This window comes from Pyxicephalus adspersus, chromosome 2 (genome assembly GCF_032062135.1).
Source record: "Pyxicephalus adspersus chromosome 2, UCB_Pads_2.0, whole genome shotgun sequence".
In the NCBI taxonomy this organism is placed as follows: Eukaryota; Metazoa; Chordata; class Amphibia; order Anura; family Pyxicephalidae; genus Pyxicephalus; species Pyxicephalus adspersus.
Window position 1 is genome coordinate 102439718 of NC_092859.1, and position 25017 is coordinate 102464734.

Consider the following 25017-nt stretch of genomic DNA (forward strand, 5'->3'; position numbering starts at 1 on the left):
TAGCAAATGTTTTTAATCCTAGACCAGATCCATTTCAGGTTTGCTAGATAACCCAGCTTTACCGATAAAAGTGTATCCTCTCCAGCCTTGGAGAGCTTTAACAAATGAGGCCCAGGGGACAACATCCTCAAACCGCAAACATTACCAGAATAGTGAACTTTAATGTTCTATGGGAACCAATCTTAGTTGATATGCATGCCTTTAAACTTTCACTATATACCATGTTATTGCATGATTTTAGGCTGAATTACTTACATTTTTTACTTTGTAATAAAAATTAAATATTCTCTTTATACTAGCCTTAGTCAGGTGTTTGTTCGATTTATACTTTTCTTTTTCTGACCACTTCCATATGTCTCCTTTTGTGCTTTGTCTGACACTCCCCAAAATACTAATGTCCCTGGAAATTGGGTTTGAGCTTTTACCTGTTGTCTTATTATGGAAACTATAAGATTGTAACAACATTTTATGAAACTTAGCTTTAAATAAAGAATTTTTAAATGAAAAGTAATGTCTCACAATATTATGTTATTTTGCAAAATAAAACAGTTTTTTCAGTGGCTGATAATAAAGGATCCCAGAAAATGATACTGAGGTCACAAACTAGAAAGTTTAACATTTCCGGTGTAAGATGTTTATGTATAACATACATAATTTGACATTGTCTTACTTTCTACAACATAATCTATGTCTAACAAAGAAAAAGAAAAGGAGTCATCTGTATAAGCTACACACAAGTTCTGTCTTGTACACATTCCTTGAGTTTTTCCCCCTGTGTGTAGATATCAGCAAAGACTAATTAAACAAGGGTGGGATGTAGGTCATGCATAACTGTAACCTGCTGAGAGGCAAGATTTGTTTACTGCATGGTGTTGTATAAGAAATGTTATCTAGGATTCACTTCTTTTTTTATCTCATTTAACATGTTCTAGGCATAACATTCTAATTTTTTTCTGCATTATATGTGAATTTTAATAAAGAAAAATGTATTCTGATGTTTTATTTTCTTTAAAGCTCGGACTGATTCCCCAGATTTCATCTATAAGCAATCTCTGTACTGAGGAGCAATTAGAAGAATATAATTACTATAACTGCATTGAAATTGCTTCTGATATTGGAACACAAACTCTGCCAGATGTCTGCGAGAAGCTTATTATTAGCATGTCTGCGCGGATACATAATGGCGCTGTTAGTAAGTAGAAAACTTTTTCTGTTAAGACAATCTGCCTATTCATTTAAAAAAGAACAGGCAAAATAAAAAGATATATATGATGCAGGCTGTCACTAGCAATAGTACAGCAGTTCCTGCTACCACCAGCTCTTTTTTATTGCCTGCTATGCTGTATTTTGCTAAATGACCTATTATTTTTAATAAGTCCTATTTACTGAATTTGTACACCAGAGAAGGATTTTAAAGAGTACCAGGGCCTTTATTAATCCTGAGGGAGGGGGCAAATATCTACCTGCAATACTTTGAATAATTTTTCACCGTTACTTGAGCATAGTTTGACAGTAAATAGACATGTTTTTCATGTTATTTAAGTAAAATACAATTGCACTTTAAGAATATTTCTTACATGTGCATGTAGAAATTAGTTGGAATACTAAATAATTATTAAATTATGAATAATAATTAATATTTTAACTAATAATGGATTTCTTTATTCTTTGACTTAATGCTCAAATTCTTTTTGTTTATTTATAAGGTGCACTAAATATTTATTAAGTTTAAAACTTTTTATTAGATATTGTAAGTACAGTTTATATCATACCCACAGAAAATTCTTTGTAAACTGGTATCCTATCATTCATACTTTTGTAGAGAACCTTTTAACATTCCATTAAAAAAGTACATTCCAACCTGACATTAACCCCAAAGACAGACATTCTTAAGCATATTATCTTTTGAACACTGCAGACTAGATTAAAGGGAGGAATACCCTCAGGTAAAATAAATTAGAAGCAAGATGGTGGGTGGTTAGGATAAAATTAGACTCTCTTTTCTCTGAAAATAAACACCTTTTTAAAAAAAATAAACTAAAAATGTATTCTATATAGTTTAACACAGATTTTTTGGAAGTGAATGTAGTATGTAATTTATTTGATTTGGTAAAGGCAAGTACATGTGAGCACTTGCTGCTAAAATGAAAAAATTACACTTAAAACAAACACTAGGCATTCTGCCATATTTGCGAAATGTGGCTGAAAGGATGACCTGAAACCCGGAAAAGCCCAATACTCAGATGTTTCCCACAAACATGGACAAAATAAGAAATGGTTATTACACACGTGAAGGGAAACCAAGTAAACTTTCTTTTATATTTATTAAATAGCATATGTAGTTTACTCAATTATTCGCTAGTTGCCTTGACTATTAAGATGAAAAATGTTATAGTCTAACTATTCAATCATTTCAGAGTGTTCCTGTAATTCTGAAGGATCATTAAACAATCGTTGCAGCAAGATTGGAGGTCAATGTCAGTGCAAGCCCAATGTTGTTGGAAGTTGCTGTGATAGGTGTGATGTGGGAAGTTATGGCTTTGGTCCCAATGGCTGTCAAGGTATGAAAATCCTATTTTATACTGCTCTGAGGGATTACTTGTCAACTCTGAAACAAAAACAGAGAAATGAACTTTTTTATTGAAACTTAACATTTAAGTTTTACCCTAAAAAATGCCTAACCTCTGATTCACAACAGCAATGTTCAAATACCGAAAAAAAATAGTAATTTGAACAGGGAATAAAAACAGCCTTATAAAGGCTTAATTTTTCTAATTAGAGAATGATTAGTCATTCGTCACGTTCAGATTATCCTGATAAAGAGTAATCATAGTATAAACGGTTATTTGCCTATATTTTCCCTTTAAGGTATATAAAAAATATACCCTGCGTGATCCAACAAACTTGGAATTGATTATAAACTAATAGCAAAGGATTTTTATGAAATCCATTCTAGGTGTGCGGTATCACCCAGGTTCTCCCATGATAGTTTTTCTTCTCCAGTCTTAGGGAGCTTTACTGGGCTTGATTTTTCAAAGCTCTCCAAGGCTGGAGATGATACACTTTCATCAGTGAAGCTGGGTAATCCAGAAAACCTGGAATGGATCTAGTTCACGATTTAAAACATTTGCTAGAAATTAGCAAATTACTTTGAAGAAATCAATTCCAGGTTTTCTGGATCACCCAGCTTCACGGATAAAAGTGTATTCTCTCCAGCCTTGGAGAGCTTTAATAAATCGGGTCCAATAAATCAATCTCATTGTAAGCTCTTTTGGGCAGGGTCCTCTCCTTCTCCTGTGTCATTGGACCTGATTTATTAAAACTCTCCAAAGGTAGAAAAGATAGACTAATATGTGGGAACCTGGGTGATCCAGCAAACCTGGAATGGATCTGGTTCAAGAATGAAAACAATTGCTAACAAAGAACAAATAACTTTTAAGAAATCCATTTCAGGTTTGCTGCTCTCTGGAGGGGAGTGGGAGAGGAGGAATTACCAATAAAAGAAACTTGAAAGGAGCCGTCAGAGAGCAAGGAAGCAAACCAAGAGAGAACAGTGTCACTGATACCAATGGAGCGCATGATTTGGATTGGAAAGGGGTGATCAACAGTGTCAAAAGCAGAGAAAAGATCTAGGAAAAGGAGGAGGGAAAAGTTGCCTTGTGACCTAGCTCTGATGAGGTCATTGGCCACTTTAGTAAGGGACATTTTAGTGGAATGGGCAGCTCAAAAACCAGACTGGAGGGGGTCAAGGAGAGAGTTGGTGATCAGGTAATCGGTGTCTCTTTTGTAGACAAGGTGCTCAAGAAGTTTGGAAACATACGGGAGAAGGGTGATAGGACGGTAGGTAGACGGTAGCTACACAGTAGGCAAGGGTCTAGAGAGGGTTTCTTCAGGATAGGGAGAATATTGGCATGTTTGAAAGTGGAGGGATAGATACTACTATAAAGGGAGAGGTTGATTAGTTTGATTGGGGCAGGGGCCAGGGTGGAGGAATGGGCAGGGATTAGATCACAGGGAATTGGGTCAAGCAGACAGGTAGTAGATGGAGATGATGGGCCTGATTTATTAAAGCTCTGGAGAGGATACACTTTCATCAGTGAAGCTGGGTGATCCAGCAAACCTGAAATTGATTTCTCAAAAGTATTTTTCTATTTGTTAGCAAATGTTTTTAATCCTGGCCCAGATCCATTTCAGGTTTGCTGGATCACCCAGCTTCACTGATGAAAGTGTATCCTCTCCAGCCTTGGAGAGCTTTAATAAATCAGGCCCGGGATGAGAGAAGAGAGGAGACTTCATCCAGAGTAAAGGGGCCTCCCAGTGATGATTTACAGGTGGAAGGGGTGGGTATGGTTGGAGTGGCACGGTGAGTAGGTGGCTTTCTCTTGGGCAGAGAAGGATGTTGTGGAGGGATTAGGGGTTGGAAGCTTGAGAGGAAGTGATAGCAGAAAAATAACTTTGCTTGACGACAGTGAGTTCAGTGTTGAAGTGTTGTAGTCTGGCTTTGTAATACATGAAGTCAGCTCTGAGGCCAAATTTCCTCCATTTGCTATGGCACTATGGCACCTTGTTTACCATAATACCATTACAATGGACAGTCCAATTTATTTTAACCCCTTCTCATATGCAGATGAAAATACCATTCTGAAATTTTTTTTTTACAGTCAAGGTCTAAGTGCCTTTATAAGTGCAACTCTTAGGCTATAAATTATAAAAAGGTACCACTGGACTAGTCCTGTGACATATTTCCCAGAAAAGGCCTATGGTTGCCATTTTTTTGGAGGAAAGAATACTGCTCTTTTATCTTTATCAGTTCTTTAACACTTAAATAACACTGGAATCATGTCCATATTTTAATACGATGATAGCAACATCAAAAGTAAACATGAAAGAAAATCAATGTGGCCTTTCAAGAATTAGAGACCTACCCAATTGTTGAAGTATACAATAAGATACACTTTAAAAGGTTATGATTTTGGCCTGTTTTCTAGGTTGTGATTGTCATATCAATGGCTCTATGAGTACATTGTGTGATCAAGTTACTGGACAATGTGCTTGCCGTAAAGACATTCAGGGTCGTCGCTGTGATCGCTGCCTACCTGGATACTATGGATTTCCAAACTGTAGACCTTGCCAGTGTTATGGCAATTCAGAGTCATGTGATCCAATAACGGGGGCCTGCAAGAGCTGCAAGGGATTTGCAACTGGCACCAACTGCGAACGGTATGGAAACCCAAAAATTATTGTTTTAAAATTTTAAAATTAGATTTCATTAAGTGATGTTGGAGAAAAAGTTTTAATAATCTATTCAGACTGCTTTAAAATCTAACATTTGTGGTTCTTTTTTCATGTTCTAAAAAAATAGGACTTTCAAAATGGTACAGAAATTAGAGAATATTTAGAAGATTAATTCATTAATTTTGTCATGTTTCCTCACATAAATGTTATATGCTCTGATTTCTGCTCAGGTGTCTTGATAATTACTTTGGGAATCCATTAAAAGGACAGCCATGCAGACCTTGTATGTGCCCAGGTCCTCCTACAAGCAATAAATATTTTGCACTTTCCTGTCATCAAAACCTGGATACTCTAGAGGTGACCTGCAACTGTTTGGAAGGCTACAGAGGTATCAAACCCATACTTCGTTTAACTTTGTTTATACTAATAACAGTACTAGTTCAGATGTGTTTTAAATGTGGATTTACTCACATTCTAATGTTCCTGCATGTGTACATACTTACCCTGTCCCGGACCTGCATTCTAGGGAGCAACCATCTTCACTGCTGGCTCCATGGAGAACTTCCATAGAGATGGTGATCCTCCTACTAGAAAAATATCAAATAATAATCTCTTATTGTCATTGCTGTCTCTATGACACAAACTGAGCAACCTACGACAACATAATGCCCAAACCAAATGTTTTTCTACCCCTCTCAGTCCTACACTTTACTACACTTTACCACATTCTAAAGATAAACTCACAACTATCGGACTAAAACTTTAAAAAAGTTATCTTTTTGGGAGCTATCACAGGAATCCAGGTATTTCCAAAGATATTAATACATTCTTTCAAGTTAAATCATACATTACACAATTCATTTCAAGATCTTCAGCAAAGGACAAGAAAAACACTCTTGACATGCTTTTAACACCAAAAATCTCACAAAAAATTTGAAAATTTGTAAATGATTACCTCTTTCTGAGGTATACCACATAGGTCAATCCACATGGGCACCACTGGCAACTCTACAGGGAGGTATTTTTCTAGCAACATTGTCTACAAAGTCTACATTGCCCCCTCCAAATTCCACCAACTTGGTTTATCTGAGCTGTCTCAAATACAGAAAAGAATATGCTTATCCGTGCAACAACAGCTAAGACTGCCTTCCAATAAAACATTTTTGCTGAAATGGTTCAATTCATCAAAATTCTCTTCAGCTCCCTCGTAGCTGGACAATATGTCTACTTGGTCAGTGTGACAACCTAAGACTTATGAAAGGATTATGGTCATTGTTTCTAATCAATACTGAGCAGAAAGAAAAAACATTTTACAAAATTTTATAGAACCTTCGCCTCCCAATTGACAATCTATTAAAACACTTTGAAATTAAATTTTGCTTTGGTTTTCTTTACAACATTTTACCATGTCCTACTACATACTCGGTGAGCTGCTGGATTATGCCCTAAAAAGCTGACGTAATATCCCATTTTTCTTACAACTCAAAAGTATATGTAACAGAATTTTTGCCTAAGATAGGGAAGAATTAGACACTTCATCAAGTTTTTATTGCTGTCTGTGTTCCTTGGAGAGATTTGCCAATTAAGATAAAAAGTGAGGGAAAACCTAAAATGAAAACCTTAAAAACATTGAAATATTATTAAAAATAAAAGAAGTGATCCTAGCAGGAATGTGTTCCTTTGGACACCAAAATGCACTTATTGGTCCCTGGGATAGAAATCTCCCCAGGAAATGTCAACTTTCCTTGGTGTTTTATGGGCACTCCAAGTGAGAGAAGACCACATTCCGTACTCTGCCCTGCTGCTAATAAATTAAACTAGTAAGGACCTGTTTGGCGTCTGCATGTTGTACTACCAGCAAGAGATATTTGGAGACCATGCCTTTTTTCCTACTAGTAGGGGTTGTTCTATTACCTTTGTAGAAAATACTGTATAGTTCCACCATTGTACAGCCAAATTTCCAATAAGAACTCAATTTTGGGTTTTCAATGGATTCTAGGACTCATCAATGACATGACCAGGGTAGCTCGGACCTTCTAGCCCATCCTTTATAAACACCGTTGTCATAACTACCGCCTACTTCCAAACCTCCCACGTTGTATACTAGCCCAGCCCCCTCTAGCAACACTACCTTTTTCTTAACCCCTTAAAAGCTCTGGGCTAGGCCTAGCACCCAGTCATGTGGCCCTGCGCCTACTTCTTACGGCTACGGGCCTCTCTAACATGTAGTTTCATCAATTTTCATATTTTACAAGACAAGGTGTAGTGTGCCAAATCACACTACACAGTACAAACACAAACTTTTTTTTTGAGGTTCTACATTGGCCCCTGTAGTTTTATTTATATCTATTAAAGGGATTATCAAATTCCTGAAATTTTACAGTGTCATACTTATGACCTGGACATTAATCTTACTTTATTAACGATGGTGTAAAAAAGAGTTTTTGATGAGTGAAATTATCTTTTACTTAACTAAATGCTTACATGTTGATAACACGAGATTTACTTTAGTTTTTATATAGTACAGAAAAGTACTATAGGATGTTGTAAAGTATGTGTTTAAATAAAGTTTATATGTATGAGAAACATTTTTTTTTTTTTTTAAATGTATTGGTGGTTTCTAATAATGCTTCTTTTTTTTCTTTTAGGTAAAAACTGTAGTGAGTGTCCAGCTGGTTTTTACGGAAATTTAGGAGAAAAATGTTTACCATGTCAGTGCAATAACAATATAGATATAACAGATACTGAAGCATGTGATAAAGTCACCGGGGAGTGTTTAAAGTGTCTGCATAACACCTATGGACCTACGTGTGAATCCTGCCTGCCAGGCTACTTTGGATCTGGACAGAATTGTACAAGTAAGCAAGTTATCCAGTTAGTAATTCTAAATGTCATGCTTTTCAACAAAGGTCAAGAAGTAGGAGGGGGAAGAACATATTAACCATGTATAAAGTACCATTGTACTCTATAATATTGCTTCCAACGTTTGCCAAAGTGCATGTAAAATTAATGAAAATATGACAAACATACTAACTAGGTAGCAGCCTTTGTACTTTTCTACAAATATGGCCATGGTTTTACTTCTGATGTTTATACCAACCACTAGGGATGGGGAGTAGTTTTGGCAAAACTGTTTTACTACAAAATGAGCATTTTCACTACAGCTGAAGTTCTCAGCTTTGTTCTATGAGCTGTGTTAGGTGCAATAGATTGATAAATAGGAAAAAATATTTTCTTATCTTTGTTTAGACCAGGGGTCAGCAAACTCCGGCCTTTAGGCCAGATACGGCCTAGTTGGTAGTCCATTCTAGACCTAATCCCAGCCGGCAGGGGTCGCCAACCCGCGGCTCAGAGCCGCATGCAGGGTTAGGGGACATTCCCTCTCCTCATTATGCATTGCACAGGAGAGGGATTTCCTTTCTGGGGCGTTCCCTCTCCTCCATATGCACTGCGGAGGAGAAGTATTTCCCTTCAGGGGTTTTCCTGGTGGGGGGAGGTGCCATCAGCGTGGGACTCAAGAAAGAGTCCGGCCTAGTGTGCCTTCTTGACCTCCTAAAATGGCCTAGTAGCCAAAAAAGTTTGCTGACCCCTGGTTTAGATCAATGTTTGTAGACCTTTTTAACATGGCGGAACACACAGCTCACAATACATTAGTGTGGTAGTCAGGTGAAAGAATACCTCATACATTGCTGGCTCAAGACATTGAGTATATTTAGGTTATATAGGTTATAATTTTCACCTGTCTCCTAGGTTGTGATTGTCATATTAGTGGCTCTATGAGTACATTGTGTGATCAAGTTACTGGACAGTGCACTTGCCGAAAAGATATCATGGGTCGCCGTTGTGATCTCTGCCTACCTGGTTACTATGGATTTCCAGACTGTAAACCTTGCCAGTGTAATGGCAATTCAGAGTCATGTGATCCGATAACTGGGGCCTGCAGGAGCTGCAAGGGATTTGCAACAGGCACCAGCTGTGAACGGTATGGAAATAAAGTCATAAATTATATACATACCTTTTAAAAACCTAACATTTATGTTTTGTTTTGTTTTTTTTATTTTGGCAATTGTGATTTTTAAATGCACAGAAAATTATTTATAAGATGGATTACTGAGAAAACCTTTTTTAGTCTTGTCAAGTTTAAACCACATGGACTTTATATGCTTTGAATTTCTGATCTGCAGGTGTCTTGATAATTACTTTGGGAATCCAGTGAAGGGACAGCCATGTCACCCGTGTATGTGTCCAGGTTCTCCTACAAGTAATGAATATTTTGCACTTTCCTGTCAACAAAACCCCGATACTCTAGAGGTGATCTGTGACTGTCTGGAAGGCTACACAGGTATCAAACCCATACTTCATTTATCTGTGTTCATGCCTATAACAGTACTGGTTCAAATAGGTTTTCTGATTCATCCACATTACAATGTACCTGTGCTAGTGTATGTAACAAATTAAATATTTTTAAATAGGAAAAAGGCCAAGTGGCAGTCAGATATGATAAACTTACATACCTATGTGATGAATATGTCTGGAAAAATTATATTTTAATTAGAAAATTATATTTTAATTGGAAAAATATTAATTAAAAAAATAGGGTGCACCATTGTTCCCAAACAAATTAGCCTCACAGCCCAGTCATGCAGACTGTCATTCTTTGCAAGGAAATGGTGAGCATACATTACCCTAAAATACGAATGCAATGAATCCCAAAAAACAGGGTTTGCCTACCAAAGCAAACTAGGCTAATGCTGAATAGCATTCGGCTCTTCAGAACCCACAAAATCTCACAGAAAGCAATGTAAACTATTACTTCTTATTGAGATAAAGTTAATTCAAAACACATCACTGGCATGTCAAAATGGTTATCATAAAGATAATGTGTGCCACATTTTCTAGGACTATACATTATTTTTTTAAATACCTGCAACCATTCCCACATGAGCAACAATTCCACTGCTTTAGACTCACCATTTGGTGTATAGAGAAGATGGTAAATAATGACCTGCCAATTCTATATTTAATGTGCTGTAGCCAAGCCCTATTCACCAAAAATCCCTAGGCAATAATGATCTTTATGATACGTATAACCAGATTGATCCATATGGCAGCTCATTATGCTATGGTTTTCTTCCAAGGTTTGTAAATCATCATTAGGATATAATCATTTTAAAGCAAGGTCTGTATATTTTACATACAAAGTTCATATCCTACACATCACCCTGTAAACTCCAAGAAAAATAACCTTGTTATCCCTGTCTACAACCTAATCTTTTTATGTACAGTGTTATAATACTATATACATATAATGCTAATACATATACTAAAACATTTTCCAATTTTATATGTCTCCTAAATACAAAAGGGGCGATCATAATAGAAGTGTGTTACTTTGCGCTCCAAAGTGTGCCTTTGAGATCAAGAAATAAAAAAAAAACAGGGAACTAGGAAGTGTTAAGCTTTCTTTCAAGATGTTCCTGAGAGACAGCAGCCACAGAATTATGGGTGAAAGGACCCTGTTGCTACTACCGTAAGTTATCTGGACCCTGCCTACAAATGGACTGCCAAAAGAATTGAAATAACTGTAAAAAGTCTCTATTTTACAGCCTAGCTAACCAATATCGTCTGCAACTAGGAGTTGTAAAGGAACTGTAGGACTAAGTATGCAGCTACATTATGCACTTTTGCACATTTTTATTTGATGAATTATAATATCTTTTTTTTTCGTGGATGCAAACAAGGAAATGCCTGCAATGCAAAATTATATGGAGATGTCACTAGATTTTATTTCTGTTTCCTATAGCCACAGAGCATCACCTCTGTAGGGATGTAGTATAGTATGAGTGCTAGAAATAAACTCATAAATATGGAATTTATTTTATAAAGTATGTGGGTGGTTTGTTATATTGATTGTTTCCTTTTACAGGAAAGAATTGTAATGAGTGTCCAGCTGGTTTTTATGGAAATGTAGAAGAAGGAGAACAATGTTTACCATGTCAGTGCAATAACAATATAGATATTACTGATCCTGAAGCATGTGATAAAATCACTGGAGAGTGTTTAAAGTGTCTGAATAACACATATGGACCTATGTGCCAATCCTGCCTACCAGGCTTCTTTGGATCTGGATGTCATCAGAATTGTACAAGTAAGCAAATTAATTAGATGTTTTGAATTCTTTGCTTTTACCCTTTAACAAAATGTTCAGAATTGGGAGGGGGCAGAATACGTCATTGTGTAAAAAACCTAACCCATTATACTCTAATGTGCTCATCTTTATTACTATTTGTGATCTTTATAACAACCACTTAGGCTGCATACACACATGCAATTATTGCTGTTGGAAAGGATTGTAAATGATGCTTTCCAACAACAAACGACTGCATGATGTATGAACGCGTGCTGTACTTACAGCGCCAGTCTGCTCTATGGAGATGGAAGGGGGAAGAAACGACGGAGTGGCACCCCACTGCACTCTCTCCTTTTCACTTTCATTATGATCCTTCCTCATCCATTGTCCGTGGATCGGCCAGGACAGTCATCCAGGCAAGAGACCACAAGCACTATACACATGCTAGATTTCCATCCGATACCAGCCATGAGGCGAATATTGATAAGAATCATCTGACATGTGTATGTAGCCTAAGAATGAGAGAGTCGTTTAAGTAAAAATGATATTGCCATGAAATAAACAATGACCACTTTTTGTAAAAAAAAAAAAAAAAAAAGGGATTTCGTTATGTTTGTTTTAGCCTTCCTTTTAATGTTTCCCTTTTTTACGTGTATACTTAATTATTGGTTTACTGCATATATTTTTGCTGTTTGTTTTTCATCTTTCTGTAAGAAAAAAAACAAACCAAAAATACTATGTCTGAGGAGTGGCCATGTTAGCTCTGGAATAGGTTCAGGATACTAAAAAAAGATTCTGTAATCTTCAGGAGCCATTTGAGGATGCATTTCCCCTCAAATTTACATTCCAATGCCATTAATTTGCTGTTACAGCAGTGGGCAGCACACCAGCACTGGGGAGAACAACAATGCACAAATGACCTGGATTGCACTGTGCTAAAGTAGAATTACATCCTGGCATAACAATAAAAAAACACCTGTCTTCTTCTCCCTATTGTCTACCTGCCTTGTTCCAAAAATAATGCCATCTGTGTAATGAACACATTTTCCCCTATCACACGGAACACTTAAGCCGCATACACACATGCAATAATACTCATTGGAACAGATTTTTCACGATCCTTTCCAACAACTAGAACTGCTCGATGCATGAACGAGTGCTAAATATACAGCACCGTTCTGCTCTATGCAGAGGGGAGGGGGGGAATAGCACCCTGCTGTGCACTCTCCCCCTTTCCTTGCATCAGGATCTTTAGTCGTCCATCGTCTGAGGATCCAGCCACAGAGCGGCACCTTGCTGCACCCTCTCCCCCTTCCCTTGCATTTGGATCATTAGTCGTCCATCGTCCGTGGATCCGCCAGGACAGTCGGTCGGATGATGGACGACTGGCACTTTACACATGCCAGATTCTCGTCCGATATCAGCCCTGAGCCAAATATAAGGCGGGAACCATTGGACGCGTGTTCGTAGCTTTAGGGCTCTATTCATAAGATTGGGGATCTGACATTCCCATCTGACATAAGTGATACACTGTTTGTTGGTTCAAGCTACTGATAACACATAAAAGTAATTCTGTTTAAACATTTCAAGTATTTATTTTTAACAGCATTCTGTTCCTAGAAGTAATAATCTATTAGAGGGAATATTTTGACGTTAGCTCTGTTTTTAAAAAGGTGTTTGTAGGTGAAATTAACATTTGTTTAGTTAAAATGAATGTATTTAAAAGTATTAACAAAAGATGGGCAAACATACATTAACACACGTGAAAAAGGTAAGTATTGGAAATGGATGAAAATGTTTTAACCACTTGGCTACCAAACCAATTGTGGTTGTAAAGCTAATGCAGGATGGGGTTACTACTATTTCTAAGCAGTTATCTTTACTTACTAGTTCCACAGTAGTGACAGTAGTGAAGCCACTGAATCAGCATGACAGGCAGAAAAGGGGTATTTTCAGTTAGAGAGGTTAGAAGACAGTGGTTTCATACTTTCTTTTCTGTTGGTTTCCTTTATAAATGTATCCCTCTGGAATATATTAACTTGCATATAGCAGCAATTGCATAAGCCAAATTCCTGTCATACTATTGCTGATAACCTTTGTGAGTACTGCTGCCAGCATTCATACAGTGTGTTATCACCAGCTATGTGCAAGCAAATATAAATGCCAAGCTCCTGTTTAAAATATATACATAGAAATACCTGGAAATACAGGCACAAATGTTTCCAACAATTGACTGGTGCTTAGACAATTGTGCATCCTCCAAGTCACCAAGCAATCCTTTAAGTCCCCAAGTTATTCAAATGATGCAATAATATTTCTCTCATCAATACCTGAAAATGAGAAAATTTAAAGCCTATTATTTCACAGGTTCAAGCACACAATTTTTCCTCCCTGCCTGGTTCAATTCTTGCCCAACTGCCATAGGCAAGTCAGCACCTACTGCCACCTTACTCACAGCTCTAAATCATTGGTAGGTGGATTTGCATTGCTACGTGGTCAACTGCCCAGCATTCCTGCCACACTGGTTGGCTTACTTTCCTTTGGAACCCACCTCCAGCTGCTTCCTTTGGTCTCCATCAGTACATTATTATTATTTACTAGTAGTTAACGATATTACACAGCTCTTCAAAAAGTCCATAGTTATTAGCTGTCCCTCAAAGGGGCTTACAATCTAATGTCCCACCATAGTCATATGTCATTAGCACAGTCTAAGGTCAATTTACCAGGGGGGAAAACCCGAGCAAAAACATGCAAACTCAATGCAGATAGGGCCCTGGCTGAAATTTGAACTTAATGATGAAAAGGCCAGTGCTAACCTCTGAGACACCTGTGCCACACAATAAAAGTACACCTGAACATGGCCACAATGGCCACGCTAGTGTTTGTACAATTGCTTGGGGTGTATTTTTGGACAGATCTGACCTTTGATTTGTTTGACCTCAGCTTGACCTCTGACCAAAAACTCTCTCTACCCCTTGGATACCTTGCCTAAGCTTGGTCCTGGCTTCACCCTCTGATCTGCTCTTATTTTATGGTTTAGTTTTAGGTTATTGACCTCCCTGAGGCCTTTCTGTCTTCATGTTACCCTGATTTTCCCACAATCCTTGCTATTCCATGCATTAATAGTGCAACTTGCCTCCTGAGTGAGGACTTGTCCAAAAGTAAAGACCATGGTGCTAAATTGGGGGATCACCATCTGTTGAAGCATTGCCACTGGAGCTGGACTCCATAAGTCAGGGGTATCAAACTCAAATACACAGAGGGCCGAAATTAAAAACTTAGACCAAGTCAGGGGTCAAATTTGAAATTTACTGAAAAAATTTATGAAGGTTTACCACTTCATCCATAACTAACAAAAACAAACCCCCCTACACACACATTAGGGTTGAAAAGACTCATTTCTATCAATCAATGCAGGCTGTGTGTTGTTCATCCTCTCACATCACAAGTTTGTCTGACACTAAATATTACACTATGCAGTCTCTAATGGATTGAAACAAACACAATGCCCCTGGTAATCAGGCACCACGTGATCATTGCCTAGGCTTTGTGTCACATGATGGGTGTTTTGCATTGTAATGTCTATTGCATTGCATTGAAAATGATGATGTGAGGTGGTAACGCGGGCGGGTTTGCCAGATGTAGTTCATTTTCGGAATTCTTTGGGGTTTAAAAAAAAGGACCTTGAGGGCCAGATTTGGTCCGCGGGTCAGAGTTTGACACCCCTGCCATAAGTGATGTTTGGCTTCTGCTACAATCCAGACTGAGATTTGCATCCTAACACAGGTCTTTAGTGTTAGGGTATCAAGTCAGACCAAATGCAGCTCATATGTTACAAGCAAACTCTAACATGGAGGATATTTTGCTTTTGCCCGATTTCCAGATGACACAGTTCCACCTGAGCGTCAACTATTATGCCATCAACTAATCATGCCAGTAATACACATTGTCCATTGTTATCATTAAACAAGGTACATTGTTATAATTAAAATGTTCATGGGTACCTTATATTATACCCAATTCAGAATGGGATGGGTAAGTATGTTAAGAATGGTGCAAAAGTAAAGGTAAAAGATAAATGTACCATTAAAAAAGCTGGTAAGTCCACTTTAGACAAGTCCCAAATACAATTATTATAAAATGCACAAGCCTCATAAGTAAACAAAAAAACTTTTATCTTTACCTTCCCTGACTAAGCCAAATTCTCCTGCATTTGTGTTTCACGTGCCCCCCACTAAAACCTATAGACCTATAGTCAAAATAGTACCTGTACTAACAATCCTGATTGCCACAGTAACATTTCTCATGCCACAGTTCTACATGCACCACCTACATAAGAATGACAACTCCGGTCAGGAGCAGTGCAGCATTATTTCTACACCATCACAGTAAGATCCAATAGGTGGTCCTCACCGGCAGGCTCAACAGGTATTTATATATATATATATATATATATATATATGCAGAGATTTTTTATAGGCACTTAAAATTAAGTGCTACGGCACAAATGTTATTAAGACAGAAAGGACATGGGTCTTGTTTAACTCCAGCTAGCAATGGAGCCATCTAAAAATCATAATATGATATAAAGCTGACCAGTGAAGAAGAAGATGTTCAGCAGGGGTGAACAAAATCTGTTGATTTTTTTAAAAAAAATATTCTGGCTTTTTATAACAGTTGTTCATTTATCCCTTAACAGCAAATGTAAATTTTATTGCAAAAGCTGATAATCTACTAATATAGGTTGCATGCTGTAATTCCTTTCTTACTAATGCACATTTACATAACATTTTTTTGAAGGTTGTATCTGTAACTCCATGGGAACTAAGGCTGAGAACTGCTCAATTTATGAAGAGGTTGGAGAATGTGTATGTGATAGAATTACTGGACAGTGCCCTTGTTTGCCCAATGTAGTTGGGATCAGGTGTGACACATGTGCACCTGGCTTCTGGAACTTTTCCAGTGGGAGAGGATGTCAGCCTTGCAACTGTTACCTAAACAATTCTATCGGAAATCAGTGCAATCAGGTAAAAAAAAATTAATAGTTGCATATCAGTGTTATGTTATTATAATAAACAATATAGTGAGGATGAGCGGTTTATGTTAATATAAAAATTAGCAATATACAAAGTATATCAGGGAATATAAACTGAATTGTAATCATTCTTGTTTTGATTGTCCTAACATGATTAAATGTAAAAAGTGACTGGATGGTATTTGTTACTATACTTCATTAATAACTGATCCTTGCATTATCTAATAAATAAGCCTAAAAGCATTCTGAGTTCAAGAGACACTGGTAAGCTACCGATTAGCCAAAAAAAACTGTGTCTCTGTAAATGTCTTCCCCATGACCTTCTCTGCAGTTCCATGCATGGAAGATCTTAAATGCTGCACAGACCACTGCCATGTAATAATGTTACATGCCAGCATCCTGCCAGTCTAGGTTGAGGTTTAATAAAAATCAACCACATAAGATTGTAAGCCCCTTGAGGCAGGGTCCTCTTCTCCTCCTGTGTCATTGTCTGTATCTGTCTGTCTTTTGCAACCCCATAATTATTTACAGCGCTGCATAATATGTTGGTGCTATAAAAATACTGTTTATCAATAAAAAATCTTTAATGACCCAGGGTCAAAGGAAGTGGGTTGTATGACACTAGAAGATGTAAGACGATTGGCTCCGAATATGTGAATCTACCAGAGATAGGGTGAATATAACAGCTGGAGATGTTTTTTTCAGTCAAAGCCAGAGTTTAAATGATATTTTGTTAGGTACTATTCCAAAGTCATGCACTGTAACTATTCCAGTTTTTTATTTAGTAGTTTGGTTTGCAGGTTCTTGTATAGGTGTTTTGATTGATTTCCTTCAACATGTTTTTGCGTCATGAATGAGTATTATCATACACATTAACATCTGTGTGTTGCAAGGCTGTGGTGTGATGCTTTATTATGTATATAGTTTACAGGTCAGTGCCTGTGTAAACCAAAATACAAAGGAGATAAATGTGAACAATGTGAGGACAATTACTATGGGAATCCAAAGGTGCAATGCATACGTGAGTATATTTATAACATATTGAGTCCAAAGGTCATTATCCAGTACACTACAACAGATACAGTATATATTATATAGTGACTATTTAGGAAGAATTATTAGATTCTGGAACATTAAAATTGTAAGACATTTTGTTTATATAAATTTATTGTAGAAGAAAGAATTTTCTGTTGCCAAATTCAGATGATATTTAGCTTTATGTAGCTTAATTTTACCCGTAAAAGTAATTAAAAGCTATGTGTAATGCGCCTGGGCACACAAACCACTACCGACTCCAGATATCCTTGAATAAGGTTTATTCAGAATGGTACAGCACACTCCCTCTGTGGCTGGGAACCCCAGGGACACCGCAGGCTCGCAGGGCGGGTAAGTTCCTTACACTATGGTTAGGGCCATAAATAATTGTATTGCTGTATATTGGCAGCTTTTTATTTGGGATCTACACCTGGAGTTTCCTGGAAGGAATGGGTGGACCAGGCACTCCTCCCTTTTTTCCTTAGATTTTGCTTTGTGTTTACATTTATTGTAAGTAAAAATGGACAGAGTGCTCTGAAATTGAAATGAAATATATTGCATATATATTATAATACATACATACTAAAAGTCCCTGTAGTATTCCCGGTGGTATACTGGTGGTAATAACTGACTTATCAGAGGGACATTTGGTAATAATTCCAAAAGCACTTTGGATGGAGACTTAAGATTATTTTATATGATAGACAACTGTACCCTCATATCAAAGCAGTTATAAGAGCTATTTGGTTAAATACATATTTCCAACTTTTGTCATCTAGGCATCATGTTGTATTTAGGACCAGCTTTAGATTTGCATATTTGTTTTGTATCATATGATAATATAAAGTTTTTATATGTGGATTTTATAGTTAATCCATTCTAAGAATTCTTCACTTTTTAACATACCATCTTTTAATACTAAAAGAGAGAACGTAACATTATGTTAAAAGATGTTATGTATTTCATGCAATTTTGTTTTTGCAGCTTGCAGGTGCAATATGGAAGGCAGTCAAAAGCTCATGTGTGATAAAGACACGGGTGCATGCAACTGCAAACCAGGAGTCACCGGAAGATACTGTGATCAATGTGCTCCTAAATTCAAGAAGGAGTTTCCTACTTGCCCTCCGTGTCATATGTGTTTTGACCAATATGAACCTGATGTGTTATCCCTGACTGATTCTGTCCATGCCTTGATAAGATTAGCTGCCAACATTGGCCCAACCAAATCACCAATGAGCTGTGATGTTCAGATAAGCATTCTAGAGGATAGACTTTTGGCTATTGAGAAAATCTTTAGGAGCCCAATTCTTTCACCAGACAAATATGCAAAAGTCAAAACTTTCTATGACAATTTAAGGTAATTGATTTTGGTTTGTTATTGAACTGTTGTTGACCATATCTAGGTTGATGTATGTATTTAGGCTGGGTGAAATTTGTATTCTATATGAGTTGTGGAAGGACCCTTATTATCCCAAATAGGAAATATAAATGCTGCCTGCAGCAACTAATCATTGTCCTTTAATTCACATAGGGAAGGTAGGATGGCTAAAAAAATTAAAAACACAATCAAAAACAAAGGACATAGAAGCTTAAATACATTTATTAAAATATTTTTGGTAATTTAAACATACATTAATAAAATGCATTACTTTTTTATGACTCTTTACTACAGGCAAAAAGTAAATAAAATCAAAATTTCAGATTTGGGAACATTCAATGAGATACCAAAGCTGAATAAAACAATATGGGAAATAAAGAAAGAGGTTGATGGTTTATTTACAGACCTAGAAATAATAAGGAAAATGAAGCAGAAGGAAAACATAGTCAAATTTAAAGGTAAGAATTGTACGTGTATGTTTTAATAAACTAAAAGGGGTGTGCTCCTTAATTATACCAGTTACTCATTTCTCGCCACAGTGGTCTTTGTTCTGCAATCTTATATGCATGGAGTTGGTATTTTCTCTCCATGCTGCAGGGCCCTCCAAAAACATACTGGTAGGTTAATAAGTGGTAAATGGTCTTCGACAATGTTAAGGACATTAGACTATTTCTATGGTAGATACATTGAATTGTAAGCTGAATTCTTTATAGCGTTTGCACATGCATTCCAAAAACAACTGATATTTGCTAAATATTATTGTAATCTATTTTATTCCATTTTTTTGCATGAAATGGTACAATATTATATATATTCATTGTTTATTTGATTTTTTTGCTTTAGTTATGCAGTGAAGAAGAATTTATATTTGTGTTTCTTTTCTAACAGACTTCCAAGCATCTTTTGACAAGATCACCAAACACTTTAAAACTTCCTTATCTGCAGCAGAGAAGGCACGCAATGCTACACCTACTATCCGGACTGCATCTAGAACTAGAAAAAATATACTGACTGCTTTGAGCAACCTAGATATAAAAAACAAACTGAGTTCAGAAAAGTTAAACACAATGAAATCTCTGCAAATAAGTAAAATGAATGAGATGGTAAGCGTTATGACTGGAATAAATCCATCTTTTGGAAAATTATTTAGAAAAGTTACTTTATATAGGATTTAGATTTTTTTTGGAAAATATAAATTCAAAACCAATTGAATATTCAGTCTTGAGTTGTATACCAGAACATGTTATTGTTAGGAAAGGGTTAGAACATTTGTCAACTTGTTTCACTAGGAACTCTTCCTTTCCCTATGACACCCAAGGTACTGTAAATTTAACTTTCAGTTTTCCTTTTCTGGAGTTCATTTTCCTCTAAAGCAGTGTTTCTCGACCTTGTCAACATGGGGAACTCCTTGAAATAAATTTCAGCTCTTCAGGGCCCCCTTTTGTATTTGCTATGTCCACTCATAACTTACAGTACATAGTGTGGTGGTCAGTAGAAAGAATGCCTCTTACATTGTTGGCCAGTGGTAAGAACGTCACTCTTACAGATAGCAAAAATAGTCATTGGTATCAGATAAACTGACCTGATAATAACAAACTGCTCATTGTTTAAGAAACCCCTAGAAACCTCAGAGGGACCCTAGGGTTCTACAGACCCCTGGATAAGAAATTCTGTTCTAGAGGATCTACTGGTAAGAATATAACTACTATTGGTTTTCATATTGGATATATTAAACTACATTTGGGGTCACAGTGACAGGAAGTCAGGCAATGTGTCCATTGTAAACACAGACTGGAATAATAAGCACTTAAAAACAGCATTATAGGAATTGTGAATGGATGTGTTTTTAGCTGGTTAGATATGTCTTGCATGAGAAGCATTATTTTTTTAATTCCATTGCCTGATCCCTCCTGATAGAGACAATAATAAGGACCATTGCAAGTTGCTGTTAAATGGCTAGTAAGCACCTGTCACTTAAAGGACAGACATTTTTGCCATTGAACATTATTACTGCACAACATAATTTAATGTGCATATACTTGGACTTTACCATTATGATTGATTCTCATTCAACATCATATATTCAATAAAAACATAATTTATTTAGACATGAAAAACATGAGAAATATAGGTTTTCTTTTTAACAATCCTGTCAACACATGGAGAATGTCAATTCAGTCCCAATTTCATTTTGACAAGTTTCACAGATTTGCTTCCCCAGGAATCATGGGACATGATATTGATAAATCTCATCAGTTTGAACACCCATTGGGACAATCTGTCCATATGTGTCAGTATAGATGAGTCTTGGATAAATCCCACAAAGCGATTTTGAACTCCACAAGAAATTTTGAATTTCTTTTTTGCATACATTAGATGCATATGTTCTTGCCCTGTGAATATAGATGTACTTTCCTTTATCATTAAAGCTTTATAAAAGGCAGTTTACACATTATAGGTGCATCTTCACAAAGTGCAGTGGAATCTGCTGTCTTAGTTAAAGCCAAACCACACCCAAATAAAAAATACACTTACCTAAAATCCCCCAGATCCATCTATCCGTTGGGAGGTTTCTTCGCTTGGGTCCCGCGTCGTCCCGCTATCCATCTTTGGTCCGATACGCTGGGCGCTGATATCTTCTCTCTTCCTTCAGGTTCTTATTCCTGCATCCCCCAATATCGCACTGTGCAAGCGCGGGATTGATTGATGTAGATTGGGAAAAAAAGATTGCCGATCTCACTGCACATGCGTGAGGCAATTTTATCTTTGATTGATAAAAGGGCTCTTTCTGTGCATGCTTGAGATAAGGGCATGCGCAGAAAGAACAGCAAATAGCCTCCCAGGATGTGTGACGTAGGTATCCCAGGAGGTTTTGTGCTCCCATTCTGTCTTGATCACCGCAGCAAAAATACATTTTTTACTGTAAATAAAAGGGTTTTCCGCTTTCAGTATGGCAAAACATAGACACTTCATCACAGGTCAGGAGATACACACATGCTTTGCAACTATCACATTCTTTTACTAATTGCTTGCAAAAGTTTCTGTAAAAATTGGCAACAAAAAGGTTTGCTCTAAACTGATATCTATAAAACATCTCTTCCAACAGGTTTGCGGAACAGTTTGGGACTTTCCTTGTGATATTTCCCCCTGTGGAGGTGCTCTATGCAAGGATAAATTTGGCAAAAGGAAGTGTGGTGGACCAGACTGTAATGGAGCTTTGCCAATTGCCAGAGATGGTCTGAAAAAAGCAAATGAAACAGATGCTAAATTAAAGAGCGTTGCAATTCAGCTCCTTGAAGCAGAGAAGCAGGTAAATAAAAATAAAATACCATCTGAACTATTTAACATGTATTATTTTTCTAGGGTGAAGACATCTGCACAAAACATTAGGACAGCTATTCTCAACCTTTTTAACCCCTGAGGAGTTAATCTATTTTTCTGGTTTTTGGGATTCCCTGCTAAAAGGAATAAATTGGGAATCCTATAGAAAGAATGCCTCCTTACACTGATGATCATGAGAAGACTGCCAAATTTATAGAGTTGATTAGCATGTATCTCTTAGACAGTTAAACTGATAGTTGGTGTAATGCCACTGTCTCTGACAAATAGGAATGGCCTCAAAACTATTACATAACAGGTTAATTAGCCACAGCTCAAGGAACCCCTTGTACACTCTGTAAGGACCTTATGGTTCCAGGAAACCCTAGTTAAGAATGCACTTAGAGGTACAAAAATGGATGGGTGCCATTTATCTATACTGAAGGAGGCAGTATTATTTATTATTTATCTGGCTTTTGGGAGCTATGTAAGGTCTGTTTGTTGAATTTAGTTTTTTTTTTTGAAAATTTCATTATGTGCATAAAACTGTGTAGTTATTTTTTTCTTCTAAAGCCTTGAATAAATGTTCTTTGAGTTTGGTTTACCAGTTTCAGGCATGCATCCAATTACCTTTGGTTATTTACCGTACATAATTTGGATGTTGGTTTTCACAAGTCTCCTCATTTCATTTTTTTCACTCCCATTTTAGTTTAAATATTCCAGTATGCAGGAGTCCTTCACTAAAAAATAGCTCTTGTGTTCCATATTTATAATTTCCAGAAACCATCTCACTAATTAACTGTGAATTAGAAGCACATGGAATATTTGCACCAGTATTTGTGTCAATTATTTTGCAATTGCATATGGAATTAAGTGAGTTTTTATACACAGGACTGTCCAGATGATGTGATGTCATCATTAAATTATGTCATTATATGGTTACTCTAACAATACCTGGAAGCTGATAGGGCTTCGGTCACTACATTCATTCTATATAGTAGTAGGAGCTATCTGAAAAGGCAAGCTTAATCAAGCCAAGATAAGGATGCCTATTATTCCTTGTAGTATTTAAAGGGCAGAGTTTACAAAAAAGTGTATGTTTCAATAGCACTGCAACATTAAGTCTGCAACATTTTCTTATTGACACATCATTGTTTATTCTATTTCAGATTCAGAACATCAGACAGTTGGCAGAAGATACGAAGTTAAAAGCTTCAAGACTCAACAAAACTTTAAGCAAAGCCATCAATCGTATAGAGGCAGATAAAAATCGTTCAAAAGAACTCATAAAACATGTTAAAGATTTTCTGCTTGGTAAGGGCAGTATCCTCATTCAATATTGTTTCAAGAAAACCTTAAAACATTAAAATGCCAAAAAAAAATTATCTGAACTAGTATAGTGTAAAATAGGGGGCCCCAACCTAGGGGTGTTGCCAGATGTGGCCAGCGAAGCTGTCAGATCTGGCCCTCTGCTCATTCCCTCTCTGTTCGTTGTGTTGCGGGGGAGGGGGAAACACACATCTCCTATGTTCCTTTATTAGATTGTGCTACCAGGAGAGGGAGCTTCCTGACATGCTCAATGTTAGCTTCCTGAGAGGAGGCGTGTACTATAGACCTCGCAATCAGCTGTGGCTGTTCCCCGCCCACCTTGTACTGTGAGATATTCCCAGCAGAAGCATGAGAGCTGTGTCTGTGTCCATGCAGCTGTCATTATCCCCATGTATAAATTCTCATATCTCCTTCACTGAGTGTCAGAAAATTGTGATATTTTCAGGGTACACAGGTGACACTGAGAGCAGTAACTAAAATAATTTCAGCCGCCTAAACATAACAAGTTGTCAGATACACAGAAGGTGGTTTTCTATTAACAATGCAGTACGGGGCCAGGGCAGGCAGCAGACAGACGTGGTCAGAGGTCAGGCCCAGGTCAGGGCAGGTGGCAGACCGACGTTGTCAGATTCCAGGCACATGTCAGGGCAGGCAGCAGACAGACGTGATCAGATTCCAGGCGCAGGTCAGGGCAGAAATCACAAGAAAATAATGCAGGGTATCAAAGTAGCTGGTGCAAAGTCTCACCAGCCATTATTACTGCTGAGGCTAAAATAGTCTCTGTTCCTTATTAATATTATTATTAAACAGGATTTATATAGCGCCAACATATTACGCAGCGCTGTACATTAAATAGGGTTCCTTGAATATCTCCCCCTCCCTGTGCTGTATCAGTGTGAACAAGACAGAAAGTGCTGCATGCTCTGGCAGCCAGAGGCAGGGAGTAAGTGCTGTGCTTGGCAGCTCGATAGGGCACACAGGAGCAGAATGCAGCAGGAATGGTTTGCCAGGGACCGCTGGGGGAACCAACAGGTAGTGTGACAAGTGAATAGTCATATTCAACTACTGTTCTAATCCTTACTAAGGCAAGAACCACTCAACTACATGAAGACAAACAACAACAATATATATATATATATATATATATATATATATATATATATATATATGCATACATAAAAAAGAGAGAGCTAGAGAGATTTTGCCTAGGTGATCTACAAACTGTTATTTAACAAATATTATATGTGGCAAATGTGCAAATACTTTTCTAAGAGAAACTTGCCATAACACTAACTGTTAATTTGTAGACAGCATACCTGTGTACCAGTGCCAAGGAAAGAGTGCTCTGGGTGGACCAACGAAGCCACAGGAAGTTGGTAAGACTTTTTTTATCCACAGTCATATTTTGTTGTTAGAAAATCTATATAAATGCTTTTTTAGAATTAACTTTTTAAAAAAAGATTTTCACAAAAAGATAACACCATGGAGTTTATTTATGAAAGGAATAAATACTTCTAACTTTAAAAGTTTGTGTTCACAAAGGGACTATTTAATTCT

At 37.1% G+C, this 25017-nt stretch overlaps 1 protein-coding gene across 1 annotated transcript in view; it reads left to right on the forward strand.

Annotated features, from left to right (window-relative positions):
- LAMB4 (laminin subunit beta 4) overlaps positions 1 to 25017 on the forward strand; it is a 66347-nt gene that overhangs the window by 29943 nt on the left and 11387 nt on the right. Inside the window, exons 17-30 of the mRNA XM_072399042.1 lie at positions 783 to 816; positions 1015 to 1192; positions 2418 to 2561; positions 4989 to 5220; positions 9420 to 9577; positions 11162 to 11383; positions 16166 to 16392; positions 17325 to 17421; positions 18420 to 18792; positions 19108 to 19271; positions 19702 to 19916; positions 21920 to 22123; positions 23301 to 23445; positions 24768 to 24836. Coding sequence (XP_072255143.1) covers positions 783 to 816; positions 1015 to 1192; positions 2418 to 2561; positions 4989 to 5220; positions 9420 to 9577; positions 11162 to 11383; positions 16166 to 16392; positions 17325 to 17421; positions 18420 to 18792; positions 19108 to 19271; positions 19702 to 19916; positions 21920 to 22123; positions 23301 to 23445; positions 24768 to 24836 — 2462 coding nt within the window. The remainder of the gene's footprint in view (positions 1 to 782; positions 817 to 1014; positions 1193 to 2417; positions 2562 to 4988; positions 5221 to 9419; positions 9578 to 11161; positions 11384 to 16165; positions 16393 to 17324; positions 17422 to 18419; positions 18793 to 19107; positions 19272 to 19701; positions 19917 to 21919; positions 22124 to 23300; positions 23446 to 24767; positions 24837 to 25017) is intronic.